This window comes from Leuresthes tenuis, unplaced genomic scaffold (genome assembly GCF_036924035.1).
Source record: "Leuresthes tenuis unplaced genomic scaffold, fLeuTen1.0.hap1 SCAF_2, whole genome shotgun sequence".
NCBI lineage: Eukaryota > Metazoa > Chordata > Actinopteri > Atheriniformes > Atherinopsidae > Leuresthes > Leuresthes tenuis.
Genome location: NW_027325356.1, coordinates 24,382,060 through 24,397,169, shown reverse-complemented (window position 1 = coordinate 24,397,169; position 15,110 = coordinate 24,382,060). Strand labels below are relative to the sequence as shown.

The 15,110-nt window shown below is 41.8% G+C and overlaps 1 protein-coding gene across 1 annotated transcript; it reads right to left on the bottom strand.

The window, feature by feature from the left end:
* Nucleotides 1–211: 211 nt before the first annotated feature.
* gas6 (growth arrest-specific 6) lies at nucleotides 212–12,903 on the bottom strand. The gene is made up of 15 exons (XM_072380768.1): nucleotides 12,380–12,903; nucleotides 11,999–12,159; nucleotides 9,914–9,938; nucleotides 9,740–9,802; nucleotides 7,631–7,753; nucleotides 6,689–6,808; nucleotides 6,399–6,521; nucleotides 5,352–5,473; nucleotides 4,836–4,954; nucleotides 3,901–4,090; nucleotides 3,642–3,806; nucleotides 3,374–3,542; nucleotides 3,056–3,195; nucleotides 2,762–2,963; nucleotides 212–2,256 (listed from the first exon to the last, which is right to left on the bottom strand). The coding sequence occupies exons 1-15, from the start codon at nucleotides 12,453–12,455 to the stop codon at nucleotides 2,072–2,074; spliced, it is 1,983 nt and encodes a 660-aa protein (XP_072236869.1). The 5' UTR covers nucleotides 12,456–12,903; the 3' UTR covers nucleotides 212–2,071.
* Between the last annotated feature and the right edge of the window lie 2,207 nt (nucleotides 12,904–15,110).

The following is a 15,110-nucleotide window of genomic DNA, read 5'->3' as shown; positions in this document are numbered from 1 at the left end:
AGTGAGGTGCAGTAAAGGGTGAGAATGTCAACTCTGACCCTAAATGTGACCCCCGTTACTGAGGAAGAGCGAGATATACCCTCCAAAGCAGTTTAGGAGAAAGCTAGCACAGAGGCTAACCCCTGTGACTCATGTAAAGGTCATTTTTAACAGAAGCACACAGTGGACAAACACATTTTGCTTTTTTTTTTGAAAATACAATTTTACTCTATGATGTTCATACAGCTGCTTTATTCATTAAATAGGATTTTCACTGTTGAGGGAAGTTAAAACTCAAAAGGCAGACTCCTCTCAGCATTGTACACATACTGGCAGTTTAAAGTGAAAAAAAATTAAAAACAGAAGAGAAGTTCAAGATACAACACGTATGATAAAAAAAAAAGGTCAAGCTCTATACTCATTCATCAGAAAACTATAAAATGATACATTACAGAGGGAAGTAAAATAAAACTGGAGCCCTTTTGGCATTCTCAGTCAAAATGCTCCTCCGACATTCTTTGTTGTTGTTTTTTTTTTATTGTGTTTTGATTTTCTCAGCACCAATAAATTAAAATAATATCCTAAAGATTGATGCTACTTGGATCCCTGGCTATTGCTTTTCCAGTCTCTCGATCCCCGTTTCAAGAAGACAAGAACTGATTTATCCCTGAAACCTTCTGAAGAAGCAGAGGTTGAGAGACCGATGTATTTCCTTTTAACTCTGGATCATCTTAACTGTGCACAAAACCTCAGGGAACAAAAGGTAGTGTTTTCTTTTTGTCCTTTATAAAGCATTGTACAGTCACATTATTTACATACTCACTATATTACAGCGCGCTCTTCTTATTCTCAGTAGCTTGTGTGGTGCGATTAATGCAGTGCTTTGTCTCTCCCCCTTGGAGAGGGCCCCTTCCTGTTTCCCTGTGCGTCTGTGGTTAATCTATTGTCCTAAGGATCGATATACGGCAGGTTTTTAACGGTGACGGGGTGAGACTGAGGGAAAGATGGGGCCTTCGTGACGAAGTCTGTGATTAAAGATTGAGAATCCCTTTAGGTGAGGATGCATAGTGTATTCACTGCAATGAGTGCAACACTTCACTGGGAGGCATGATGGTTTTTGTTTGTTGGGTTGTTACAGTACGGCACCTTTTTCGAAACGGTTCACCAGTTTTGGAGGGAAGCTGTGGATGTTTTTGGGTTAGTTGTTCTCTTGTAGGCACATGGTTGATTTTTAAGGTTGCAGGCAGAAATGAAGTGCTTCTCTAATCCAGAGGAAATCGAAGAAAATGGCTTTACATAGCAGTCCATTTACGCCTGCAACGATGTGCAAGGTTGTTTACAAAACACAAAGTTGTGCCTCATACCACGCCTCCATGCTGTAGTACAGGAGGGGATTTGGCATTTTAAGGGCAAAGTCCACCGTCTATCTGTAACTCTTCATGCGCCAAGCGCTCATGAGGGTCAGAGCACCTGTTGACACGTTTTCTCTAAGTAGGGTAGCTATTTTATGACAAGATATCTGGTCCCTGAATTTTCTTCCATTTTTCTCAGCATTTGCATTCGCACAATTCAAGCTTTGTGAACGTGGACGTTAGGTGGACTGGATGTAAGCAATGTGATCACAGAGTAGTCACACTGCTCACAAGGTTACAGCTAAATTTGTATTTAAACACATGATGCCAGGCGTAGTACTCCGACCCAAGACCAACCATTTAACACTGATCTGGAGAAGACCCTGTGTGTTCTTGTGGGCTTACAAGGCTGTGACATTGGGGCAGTTTTTGAGGCAATGTTATGCAGCATGTATTTTCTTGTTCTTTGTAGAAGGGATTTGTTAATTATTTGATTAGTAACTGACTTATCAAGTCATAATAGTGAAAAAACTGTGAAAATCGTGCAATTGCCTCCAGGGCAGCACCGTCATCACAGTGTAAGGAAGGGGGGAGGTGAGCTGAGGGCTCCTGGGCTATGGCTTCAGCTGCTTCACTTTATTTGTTTATACCTCAATTATATTCCAATCTAAACCATCTCCCCACTTGTTGGAGCTTTTATAAATTTAGAGGACATCATCCCCATTCCCTCAAAGAGCTGCTTATGGATTGGTTCTGGCAAACTCAACCACTCGTTCCTGATGAGAGTCCAGCAGGGGGCAGGAGTGTGAGCGGATGTCGTTGTGTTTGTGGATGGCCTGGTCCAGGTCCAGAGACTGTCCGTTTACACTGACCTCCATACACCCGCTGTAGGGTGCTGACACGAGTGTGGACACCACAGGAACATCTGAGAGAAGAAATCCCAACATGTGAGTCAGCAGAGAAGAAGAGTGTGACCCAACATGCAGATAGTATTTCTCACTGTGCTGACTCTGTCCCTCAGCAAACAGTAAACATTGGTAAGGGGCAAAGATCATTGTAACATTTAAACTGTAGGATCCTGCCTGTCAGCTCATAATAGACAAGTATATATCATTCCAAGAAGATCATTGATTGTTCTTTTGTTTTGCGACAATTATCACAGACATTATCACAGAAAATACTCCAAGTCTGAAACTGTTCTAAGATCAGGCCGAATCTCTAAATATACATTTTACAGTTCTTCAAACCAAAAATGGAGCTTTGCTGTTGTAGTTAAGAAATCTGTGATATTAACTGCAAACATTTTGATAATCAGAGTAATGTTTTAAGGGAAGAACTGATTTTGGATGAAAACAGTGTTGGCCTCTCTATGTAGTGCAATTTCTGGCGTAAATCTAGCACAACGTCACTATAAAAGTGTTCATACTAACCTGGCAGGCCTCCTATAAAGGTGCTGGAATGAGGGAAGATGTCAGTAGGAACTTCTGTGTCTTCACTTCGTCCAGATTCCCCATCGACCAGCAGGACGGTGTGGTTTCCCGAGATTGTCACCTTGATATCGTGACTCTCACCGTCACACAAGGGCGCAGGAGAGCTAGCAATGACTACACCACCTACAGAAACCAAAATAAACTGAAGACAAACCGAGGGTCAGTCTTCATGTACAAAACAAACATTTTAGTTGATTATGGACACATGCACAGACTGAGTTGTGATTTACTCACATCTCGCCACTCATCAGTTAGGGGATGATAGTCTGCCAGAGCGATGGAGAGGGGCACTTTATCCTGGTGAACAAGTGCAAACAGCACTCCGATAGCAGAGACTGGACGTAGCGTCAGCTGAACACTCAGGTTCTGCGATTCTGAAGAGAGAACAACGGGTTATGAGGTCCATCTCCAAACAAAGACGGGGTGTAAGACAACAAAAGTGAATGTATAATGACGAAAGCCATCCAAACAAATTTTACACTGACTAACTGCTGTAGGATGGAGCAATCAGGCTAAGTTAACGTCACACACCCACACAAACAAACACTTCACCATAGCTGACGTTGAAGAGAGCAAATCCCGTGCCCGGGTAATATACTCCAGGAACCTCGGAGCTGAAACACTGCATGTTGTCGTTGGATCGAATGGTTTCTTGTATTGATGTATCTTCACCAGTCAGCCAGCGCCAGTCCTTTATACAGCCGTCCAGACGTGGATTCACCTACATAATACAGTAAGTCGTGATAGTTGAGACATGTTTGCAGAACATCTACTTTTAGTGTGTACCCAGAATATTAAACAAGCACATACAAATAAACACCTTATTGACGAGGCCATCCTCTCTGAAAGGGACTCCTCCCACAGTGAGGTTGAGTTCGTGCATGCCTTTGTTCAGTGTGAACAGGTCACCGTTCACAGCAATCTTCATGACAGCCTCCCTGTCTATCTTAATTACGAGACTCCGCCCCTGCTCCTCCACTGAGATCTGAGACAAAACAACAGACAGACGAGAAGATTTCAGTCAGTGAATGCAGACAGATTATAACAGCTCACGAGGACTCTTGAGAGAAACATCCAACCTTTCTCCACTGGCCGTCATTGACGATGGGTCCACTGCTGGTGACTCTGCTGACTGCGCCGTACTTCAGCTGTAGCTCCAGCTTCCCATGGTGCATTGCCAGCACGATCCAGGAGCTGTTTAGGTGCCCTCCCGCGAAGAAGATTACGCCCTCGCGATCGAAGGAGCGGAAGTCAAACTCTGCTGAAAAACTAAAAACAGAGGAGGGGGGACGTGGTGGAAGAAGGCGTTTCAAGAGTCAACACCTGCCGTCATACTGCATCACTTTAATGAAATGAAATGAGGCCAAAGCTAAAAATAAAATGATTCACTTGTTCACTGTGAGTGGGAGAGACTGCTGATAAAAAAAATGGATCGCTACCCTCTCCATGTGAGCCCCATAATGAAAAAAAAATATATATTAAGCATCATGTTTTTGAGTTAGTAGACAAAATCCAAATCCCTACATCCTTAAACATTGTATGCATGATTTACAGGGAAGTTTCAGGCGTCAATGGCCTTGTTGGTCGTTCACTATGAAAGGGATGATGTCTTGTGTTCCCAATCTGAATCCTGGATCCGTTGCTTTACTTTGCTAGTGTAACATATCACGATCATAAAAGACTTCCATAAGCTGACTTCATTTAAAACTTCAGCAACAGAGCAGGCGAATGACAAGTTGGCTGGGGGAAAAAGAAGAAAAACCCAAGTAATCCTTTAGAAAGATACGGATGGCTGCACATATGGCAGTGGCGTGGAGGGATGTAACCTGAGCTCAACATGTCAGTTGGACAATGCTCTGGGACACGTTAAAATGAAAGTGAAAGGAACATCCTATAATTAATCATCCACACAGCATGATATAAATACTGTTTCATTGAGAATAAGGTGGATTGTGAGCCTATTGCGATGCATGTTGATAAGCATAGAAAAAAAAGACAAGAAAGATTTTCTCACCCAGTGTGAACCCTGCGGCGAAAACGCAGCCGCACCACTGGCACGCCGCTGAACATGCGGCCCAGGTAAAGAGATCGAGGATTCCTCTTGAGGGATGGTGACATACAGGGAGTTATGGGCTGGAGGATCAAATAAACAAGTAACAGCCTTTAGACACATGGTGTCACCTCAGAACCTTAAAAGTACCCAAGTTAAAACTTCAATCATGCAAGATTTCTGCAGAGTTAACCAAGATCCATTTAAGACTTATGGAGACATTCTTAATATCTTCTAAGATATATAACTTCTTCTTCAGTTTAATACCCATTTTATAGTGCTACAAAACAAAATTTGAAAGCATAACTGCAAACCAGCAGCAACTTTTTTAATACTTTTTTCGGCATGCCAGCTTTTTCATAGGAGGAAATGCATTTAAATGTGTTTTTTTTTTTTAAATCTCTTTAAACAGAGACTACTATTTAATAATTTAAGGAAACCAGCATTTGAAAAGGATGGAAAAGAGTTAATGCACTGCACCTTACAGCTCCTCAGGTCCTGCGCCAGCTTCATGCCCCGACGACCATCACAGAAGCAATGGAAACTCCCCGGAGTGTTCAAGCACTCTTCTGCACACACACCAGCCTCACATTCATCCACATCTGACAAGTGAGACAGCAGGATGGAGGAATTAAAGAGAGCTGGGTTTGTGGTTTTAGGATTACAGAGAAGCAGACAGTCCGAGGGGGAGTCAAAGTTACCTCAGAGGAGGACTTAGTCAAAGCAAAACTTTCAAAAACAGAAAAAGAAAAAAAAACTTCAGTTCAACCTGATTTTCTTTGCTTTCAACATGTCAAGGAATGCAAACAACACTCGAGTCAAGTGGTGTTTGACGTCGGCTGGGATGTATCTCCCTGCTCCATATATAACCTTACATGGCCATGAGGAGATTTGCCATAATAAATGTTAATTCTCTGAGGGACGCTGAGCTCATGAAAAGTCTGGTTCCCACCATGGAGTGAAAGAGGTCACAAGAGTGATTGATGGCTTTGTTTCAATATTTCCATGATCTGATGTTGTGCTTATTTAATCTTATTGTGTTATCTTATCACATGCCAAGACAACATTTGTTATGTTAAGCAGTTCTTAATGCATTTTACTGCATATTTGCTGGAGGAGAAACGTGGGACTAAACCTTTTTTTGTCACACAAATACATAAGATCAGATTTGCACATCTTGTGCTCTTGATTCCAGTCACTGAGCTATAAACACACGTTGCAGGTCTTTGCATAAATTGACCAGTTGATCTAAATTTTGATTAATTAACACTTGCCGAGAAGTGGGGAATTACAGGATCAGTCTGTGTATTTGCTCGTTTTCTGAAGGCATGGGAGCCAATAGGACAATAGTGGCTCATGACCTGTTACCTACTTGTGTAAAATTTCCCCAAATATCTTTGCATTCCTTTCTCGACCCCACAACACAGCTGCATCAATCCCTGCTGAGGCTGAAGCTGCTCCTCTGTCGGTTCTAATCAAACCGTGTGCGTTTGGTTTTATTCCTTTGTGTAGGTTACAAATACTCACCAACGCAACTTTTGCTTTCGTTGTCGTAGACGTAGCCGACGTCGCACAAGCAATCGTAGCTCCCCTCCCTATTTTCACATTGTGCGCTCCCACAAACAGCTGCGTCTTCACACTCATCGACATCTAAAACGCACAAACATATTTACTTTAAATATTTACCTGAATAATGAGGACATTTCAATAGAACTGGCTTTTTTTTTTTGGAATTAAAGGGGTTAAAAAAAGCCACAGCTACAGCTCTGACATGATTCCACTTGTTACATGAAATGTATCAGCGGTTTGCGGCTTACCAACACACATGTGGCGTCCGACCAGCATGTAGCCTTGGTGACAGGAGCAGCGGTAACTACCGATAGTGTTGTTGCACTCGTGGTCACACCCTCCGTTTCTCTTGCTGCACTCATCGACATCTGCAAAGAGATTTGATTTTTTTTCAAAGGGACATTTCTGTATTCCGATCTTGCCTGAACATATACGGTAATGCGGATTAAAGCACTTACATATCTGTGAAATTTTTCAAGCTAAAACTCCTTTCAAATAACTAACAAAGACGAGCGTGGTCATGAAGTGGAAAAAGCTCAGCCCCAGTCAAAGTAAATCTGTTCAAGTTTCCTCTCACAGTAAGGTGGCAGGATGAGTCACAGTGGAAATGTTCCTCTCTCCTTCGACTTGTGAGTGTAACTTATATGTGCTTTCCAATTCCTGCTTCCTAACTTCATGTTTGTTACATTTTCCTTCTAACTCTCACTTTTCTTTTTCTGGGGAGATGCAGTCCTCCTCTCATGCCTAAACACAGTAACAAGCTTTGACCTCATACGCAGATGTATTTCCGTAGTGCACTCTGTGACAGCGATTCCCGTTTGTGCAGCTCATATTGACTTGAGACACCATTCACACATCGTTACTATCCGCAGCAGCAGATGGATATTATTATCAACGCCATCAATAACAGTTAAAAAAAGAAAGATGCAAGTCAAACAGGCAGCCTAGAAAATAAATTCTGCAAGTTAAATAACTTCCACATTCCATATATACACATATATCATCTGAAATAATAACTGACAAATGACAGTCTGACCTTTCCATCAGTGGACATGATGGAGTTAGCTGCGACAACCAAGGTTATTGTGGTGAAATCAATGCACAGAAACTTGTTCTGACACTGCAAAAAAAAAAATCAACCTCTGCTGAGGTCTAGAACACATCGTCCCAACATATGATGATGACGGTACCTTTCTCACATCTGGCTCCTGTCCAGCCTGTAAAACAGTGACAGAGGAAGTCGCCCTTTTTGTCCTCACAGCGCACCGTTCCTTTGGCATTACAGGGAGAAGGAGAGCACTGGTCTGGAATATCTTGAAGTGAGAAACAAAGACAGACAGAAATAAAGAGTTATTAATTACCGATTTGAAAAATTTAGTCATTACAAACTGGATGCATGCATGTAACTGTATACGACACCAGACAGACGAAGGGCATCGCTCATGTTCTGCATATCAAGAGATAGTATAAATAGCCCTATGCTGGCAAAGCTGTCCTCACAGAGATGCCCCGATTCAGTTCTTCCCACAGTACCTGTCCTTTAGCTCTCAAGAGAAAAGATCAAATGGATATCCAACTGTCTTTTCATCTATTTACTTTACTTTTCTGAAACATATTTTCACTTAAGCCCTCTCTTTGCAAGCTTGTGCAAGAGTGTAAATGTTTTCTCTCTTCATACAGTTTCTTTTTCCTAGTGGTGGAGTTTGAATGCTCGACAAGTCTGGGCATGTTAGCCGAGGTTCAGTGAATGACAGAAAAGGACCATGCCTGAAGAAATGAGAGGAGCAAGACAGGGATGAGTTCCCATATGAAAGAACAAAGGAACAACTTTAAACTGAGGCCATTTTTTATTGTATGATGTTGCACAATTTCAATTTAAATTAGACGTGTCACATAAACTTTATGAGTCTGAGTCAACAGCATTAGTTAGCAAGCACCAGATCTTTAGTAGAACTTTTGGAATTTAAAACGGATGCATGGATGACAGCCTGACTCATTCAGAAATGCAAAAGATGCTGAATGTATGGCCTTCAGCAAAAACTTAGCCCAATAATTCAGGTAGACAAAGTAAACTCTTGACAGTTACAGCCCTAAAAACATGCAACATTTGATTAAATCTTCTTTACGAGATCATGATGTGTCTAACAGCACAAAGATTTGTGAATGACATACTTTAGCGCATGTGCACTAACACGGAGTCCACTGCCAGTCAATTTCTAATTGTGTCATCAACGTATGTGCATTTTTAAAACACATCATTCACGATTAAATTGACATTTAAGTGCAGAGAACAGTAAAACTGTCATTCATACTAAACAGGAAATCTTCAAATAATCCAGTTAATTCAAGAAGATGTCTAGTTTTATCACTTTCTCTGCAGAGTAGTTACTAAAAGAATGCAAACGGCAGACTAAGGAAACAGAAGCAGCGATGAGAGCTACTGTGCTAACAGTTAATCAGCTTTCGGTATGCCTTTCCATAACAGCATGCTGCATCTGCAATATTCCATGAACGGAATTGAGAGGCACCCGTGATCTGCTTCGATGCCGGCACACCACCCAGCTACAGAATGCACTGAAACAAGAGATAGATGGGCAGGATAGTGAGAGAAGTGATGAGAAAGAGATGCGGTGTTAGGTGTTAAAAGTGTTGCCGTATCTTTAAGTGCCACTATGCTGCAGCTGAGTCATCGAACATACCCCCCCCCCCAGCCCCGACACTCCTCAGCCAATAGCAGGGAAGCCGGGTTGGTCGAGGTCTCCTGTATCCTGATGCAGCAGATATTTCGTGCTCCGCTCACGTCAGAGTCTTTTTTCCCCACGTCACTCCTCCACTGAGCCAGCTGACAAAAGAAGCTGGTGCAGCCACCCAGAAAACGAGTGTGTGACGACTGAAGGGGTGTGTCACTCATCCACCAATGTGCAGCATTACTGTAGCAAAGTGCTGCAATGTTACTCATAAAAACCTGGTTAATGCTTCCGCAGATATAGCGTACTTTAGACTACATTAAGAAGTCACAGAATCAATAGCGTGTCGCGCTGCAGAGACTGACCTGGATTTCATGAAGAACTTATGCACATCTTATTCATTCTCTACCGAGAGAGCCTACGCCTAGGGTGATGCAGAGCAACAATACTGCAGTGCAGCACGACCCTGCAATACAACTAGATGCCTGTTTCTGAATGTTGTATTGTTTGCACAGTGAAAAGAAAGACAGGAGGGGTGAGCAATGACAGTCTGAGAAAAAAGAAGAAACGAGGATTGAGGCATGCACCAACAAAAGGAGGGATAAAACTTACTATGGACACACGTAATCAGATCTTGCTTTTTCTTTTCAGAATCTCCAAACTTCTCCACACAGGCTAGACAAAGACAAGAATGATACCAAAAAATGAAGAGATGACAAACATATAATCAGTCAAGCCAACTGAAGTGAGAAGGGAAGCAGGGGTTTAGGCAGAATGAGCACTTACCCATATACTTGGGATAGAAGTAGTCCTAAATCAAGGAGAAATGAAAAACAGAGAGGGTAAATTCACAAAGGCATATCAAAAAATCAAAAAAAAAAGGCAAGAAACTCTAAATACTTAACACTAGTAAGTTTTCGTTAATACATGGCATTTTAAAAGGGATTTGGTTTTATTTGATACCTGATTACTATGCGCAGTTTATGGCCACACATTATGTCTGAGTGTTACATCGAGACAGAAATTACAAAATGATTACTCAATGATTGTCATCTGCTCTGCTCTATGAAATGGGTGTAACACTTTGCCAGGGGCTTCTTGAGGATTCTCTGCATTCCTGATATCAGTAGCATCCTTCACTCCTCCTGCATGCAGCACTCCTCCATGTGAAGGTTAACATTTGGAGCCAACAAAAAGACTCCCCCCGGAGGCATACTAGCAGTCCTGGGCAGCGATTCAGGACGCTTAGGTGAAAAGCGTCATTTAAAAAGGCAGTGTTCAGGAAAAAGATCTGGAAAAGCTAAGAACAATTACACCTCGTACAGCCTGGTTATAGCCACTGTTTGATGTGGTTTACAAAACTGAGGAGCATCTGGTCAAGATGTTATGTGGTCCCAGAACAAGTAAGGCTGCTTCTACACATTAACCAGCTGGGACTCCTCCTCATCAGCTACATGTCCTCATTGAAGAATCGCAAGCCAAATCAGACCGGAAACTTGGCGTGATCACGTGTGACGCCAAGGATGACCCAGGCAAACTCACTGGGCTTTTCACCCTCTCAGCAGAGCCAAAAAACTGCAGCAGAACAAAATGCAAAGTCAGAGATGGGCTCTCTCTGAATGAATAATGCAGCTCTGAATGAGACTGCAGCTTTGTGTCACGACAGTTAGAAAACTGCATGCTATCACTATTCTCAGGAGGATACGTGCAACTTGCAGCTTCGAATGTCACCCGACTTCCCCTTTCCCCCGTCATTTTTATCCTCATCCTCTCAATCCTAACCCAGGTCTCATGTTCTTCTGCTTGGCTAATCTTACAGATAACCTCTGAGTCATTGAATGCCTCATTTGGTCACTCTCTTTTCACCACGTCAGATCTTAGCCGGAGTGAGTTAGAGATTTAGTTAAAGGGCAAAGGATCACCAGCTTAATACCACAAAAGACTACCTCTTTGTGTTGTTAATGATCATTCATCTAAAATCTAGTTGTCAAATAAGACACTAAACACCATCAGTACATACTTCCTCGCATTTTTATAACTGAGACACGCAACCTGCAGCGCAGCAATTTGATAAAACAAAATCTGAGTCCTCAGCAAAGTCCCAGCACTTATGACACATCATGCTATTTATATCTGGGGCTTGTTTGTATATTTACCACATGTAGTGCATATTCAACAGGCTTACAGAAACTAATCTGCAGAAAATATTCCCACGCACACACCACTGAGCTTATGTGTGGCTAAATGTCAAGCAGAAACAACAGTTGTGAGCGTGTCTCGAGCTTAGTGACGAAAAGTTCAACACGTTTCTGACACGGTTTGTTTGCAATCCCAAAAAAAAAGAAGAAACTAAGTTTGCCAACTTACATGAAAGCAGATGGCAAGATAATAAATGGATAGAAAATATCCAGGTGTTTCTCATATTTGGAAACAGCCTAAGCCAAGAGGATTTTAGCTCATGCCAAACACAAAACACAGTGTGTGCGTTTTTAGTGTGCGCAGAAGTATGAACAGATAAAATGTCTCGTCCCAAAAACTGGAATTGCTGAACCTAAGCTTAATCACACTGACTCAACGTCTGACACAGAAACAAAGCAAAAAAAAAAACATGTCAGGGCCTTGACATGCGTGCTGTCAGTTATCAACACCGAGGACTTATTAGAGCATAAACATCAGCAGCCCAGACAATGAATCATTACTCTTGTGTCACTTTACAGTCACTAAATTACAGTTAATGTGAACATGATGTAAACAAGGGAGCTTACTAAAGTTACAGTATCCAATATGATCTAACCAGTAATGGCGTTTTCATTTTAATTTGGGGTACTGCAGTGCTTCAGGGAAATTCAGCTCTTTTACTATCATTCTCACCGTCTCTGGGTCGTTTTCAAACACTTCTCTGGCCTCCTCTTTGGTGCACCTTTCCTCCACACACTCCCTCTCCAAGTGTCCTTGCTTCGTCTCCTCGAAAACTTGATTTGCTCTCCTGTGTCTGCTCAGAAACTGGTTCGCCTCTCGAGGTGACATTACAACTAGAAGAGAGCACGCAAAGTTTATTTACCCCGAGGAGCAAATGTGACTGTTAACCAACTAAGGTCTGAAACACTTTATTGCGCCAAGAAAATATTGCGAAACAGTCCCTGCTAACAGTTATGACACTAATGAATCAGATATTTATCACCAGTCACAATTGTAATGTAAAAGGGGATTTAGCGAGCTAGCTAGCCACTTAGCATGCAACTGTTTACTTACTGCTGTCGGACCAGCGGACAGCCAGCAGGATTAGCAGGGCAGCCGATGAAAGCGACTTTGTCGGGGTCAGCCGCATTTTTTAACCGCTAAGGTGGCGCCAAGCTTGAGAAACTTTCTCCTGCTCCGTTTTTGTGGTCTCGCTGCGCCGTCTCAGCCTCCGTGCGTCAGCGCTAACGTCGGTGAGAAACACTGCAGGTACTCAGGTAAGCAGCTCCGACCGTTAGCCGTTAACGTCTCTGATGTGAAATCACTGCCGCGGATAGTCGAGAGCCAAACGTTCCTCCCACACAATTCACAACACCGGTAAGAAAAAAAAAAAATTAAAAAAAAATCAGACGACAGGTTTCTTGTCCCTACGTCTCAGCTCGTCCCCATTGCGGTCTGTACGTACTTTTATTTCTAATGTTTCGACCTCTGTACCGGGGCAGCCTACAGAGAAAGCCTGCACGCCCCTGCTGCTTCTGCTGCGGCCGCTGCTGCTTCACTCTGAGAAGTGCAGGCAGGAGTTTGTCATGATGCAGCCCTCCAGACACCTTCATCCCTCCCTCCTCCTCCTCTACGTTTGGTGTGTGTGGTAGTGGGTGTGTGAATGAGTCCACCCATCACACAGGAAACAAGGAAACCTGGCACGCAATGGTATGCTCTCACTTTATTTCAACCATACTTCGGGCGCTGCCGAGATTCAGTGTTGGCAACTAACTAAGCACTTTAACTCAAGTAGAGACAGAATACTGGAACTTTACTTGAGGATTTCATAATTGTTATGATTGTCATCATTATGTAACCCTGCATGATTACAAGCAACAATTTCATATTTATTAACCCTGATTTTAAGCGTCAGTACTACTTATGTAGGCAATAGTCTCTATAAAAGTAAATCGTTTATTACGTAATTGGCATGAACAAGCCTAATGTTTTCAGGGAAATTGTAATTACTTCAGTGGTAGAAAAAAAAAATGAACTGAAAACAGAAATAAAACTGAAACAAAATGAGTGGAGTACTTGACCGGATGCAAGTTATGTTTATATTTCTTTGCAGATGTTATAGTTTTAACATGCAAACACTAGGATTTTTGAGTTGTGAATAAATCATGTATTCGTGGCTAATCTTACTTACTAATTATCTTAGAAGATAATTAATTATACAGCATGAAGTATATTGGTTATTACATGTTTTACAAGTTGTTCAACTCGATTCTGAATTACTTTGTATTGAAATATTGAAATCAAAGTATCAAGATTCTTCTCAAAGTATCAAGGCTCTGAGCAAATATTAGTGAGCCACCTCTGATATTCTACTGCCAGGGAATGGTATGCTCTAATTTACTGAAATATATGCAAAATGGGGAGGATTCATCACCACATAAGATCTGTTTTTTACTTCAATCAGTCCATCATGCATCTTCAGATTCAGATTCAGATGCATCTCCCAGGTCGTGTGTCAGGCCTCCACTTGATTAATTCTTTTTCTTATTTCTTAATGACATCACTTTCAGGCATTGTTTATCTGCAGTTGATAGTCTTTTAAGCGTGACACATCTTCTTTGTCCTTGACTGGCTCATTTTCCCCTACTTTTTAAAGGACACAACACTGATTCGTCCTTTGACTTAGGTGGGTTTTTTTTTTCTTATGCTTGCGTGATCCATAGGTCAGTGTTAAGTGTCTTCACAAACAGACAAACGGTTCATATTTTAGATCAATATAACATCCCGCTTATATACAGCGCTATTTATTGTAATTGAATGTTTTTCAGTTTTTCGTTAGCACTTTCACTTCCACTGAAGTGATTTCATCACTGGAGCCACTGTTTACACAACCCCCCCCCCCCATTAACGTCAGATTTAGAGACATATCAGTTTTCCAAGTAATAGTTCTTTCTGTTTCATTTACTCTGGATCATGTGTAAACTGTTCAACATGTTCTCATGTCTCTCTACTTCTTCACTACATTCCCATTCCTATAGCTAAAGTGCTCAATCCCGGTTCCTCCCATCAGCTCAACCATTTGGCCGTATCCCATCGTTTAGCAAAGGTGCCTGTTTTCTTTTGGGTGTTTGTCATGTAACCATTCGAATTACCCGGCCCACCCCGGTGCTACAGCTCCTTAATTCCCAAAGGTGCTATCTTACATCTGCAGAATGGAGGGGTTGAACAGCAACAAAACAAGTTGTGAGATTAAAAACACAAAGTGGGCTCAGTTATTGGAACCAGTTGAATATATCTCTCAAACTAAATACACAAGATTCAACTCCGCTGTGTGTTTAATGTCCATGTGATCTGAATTATGAAATAAACTGGGCTTTTAGTCACTGTAACAGTCAATGAGGAAGTGGAGGTTGGTGGAGACTGTTGATAAAAAGGCCTGTAACAGATACTTTCACATGCCACAAAGGTACAAGTTTGGTTTGACAGCAGGAAACAAACATCATAGGAATAGTTTTGATTTTAAAGATTTTATTATGTATTTTTATGTTTTAAATGTGGAGCCAAAGTGGGAAGGTGATCCATGAACAAACTTACTCACCTCATTTTGAAGTATTGACAGAATTCAGTGATTCATTGAAACTGGAAAAACTGAGTTAAAATGTGAAGTTTCCTTTTGTTGGGCTTCCACAGACGTCTCTGAATGATGGAGAAGTTCATAGGAAACACACATGGGTGAAGCGCTGTTTTGTAAACGACGGCTATATAAGTTTGGTGTGTCAGCAAGGATTTAAGACGAAGGCAGCGA

Excerpts from the sequence above, each read along its gene's own strand:
- gas6 (XM_072380768.1), bottom strand. The coding sequence starts at position 12,455 with ATGCGGCTGACCCCGACAAAGTCGCTTTCATCGGCTGCCCTGCTAATC. Across the intron at positions 12,160-12,379 it reads TGTCCGCTGGTCCGACAGCA|TTGTAATGTCACCTCGAGAG; the intron begins GTAAGTAAACAG and ends GCTCTCTTCTAG. Across the intron at positions 9,803-9,913 it reads CTTCTATCCCAAGTATATGG|CCTGTGTGGAGAAGTTTGGA; the intron begins GTAAGTGCTCAT and ends GTCTTTGTCTAG.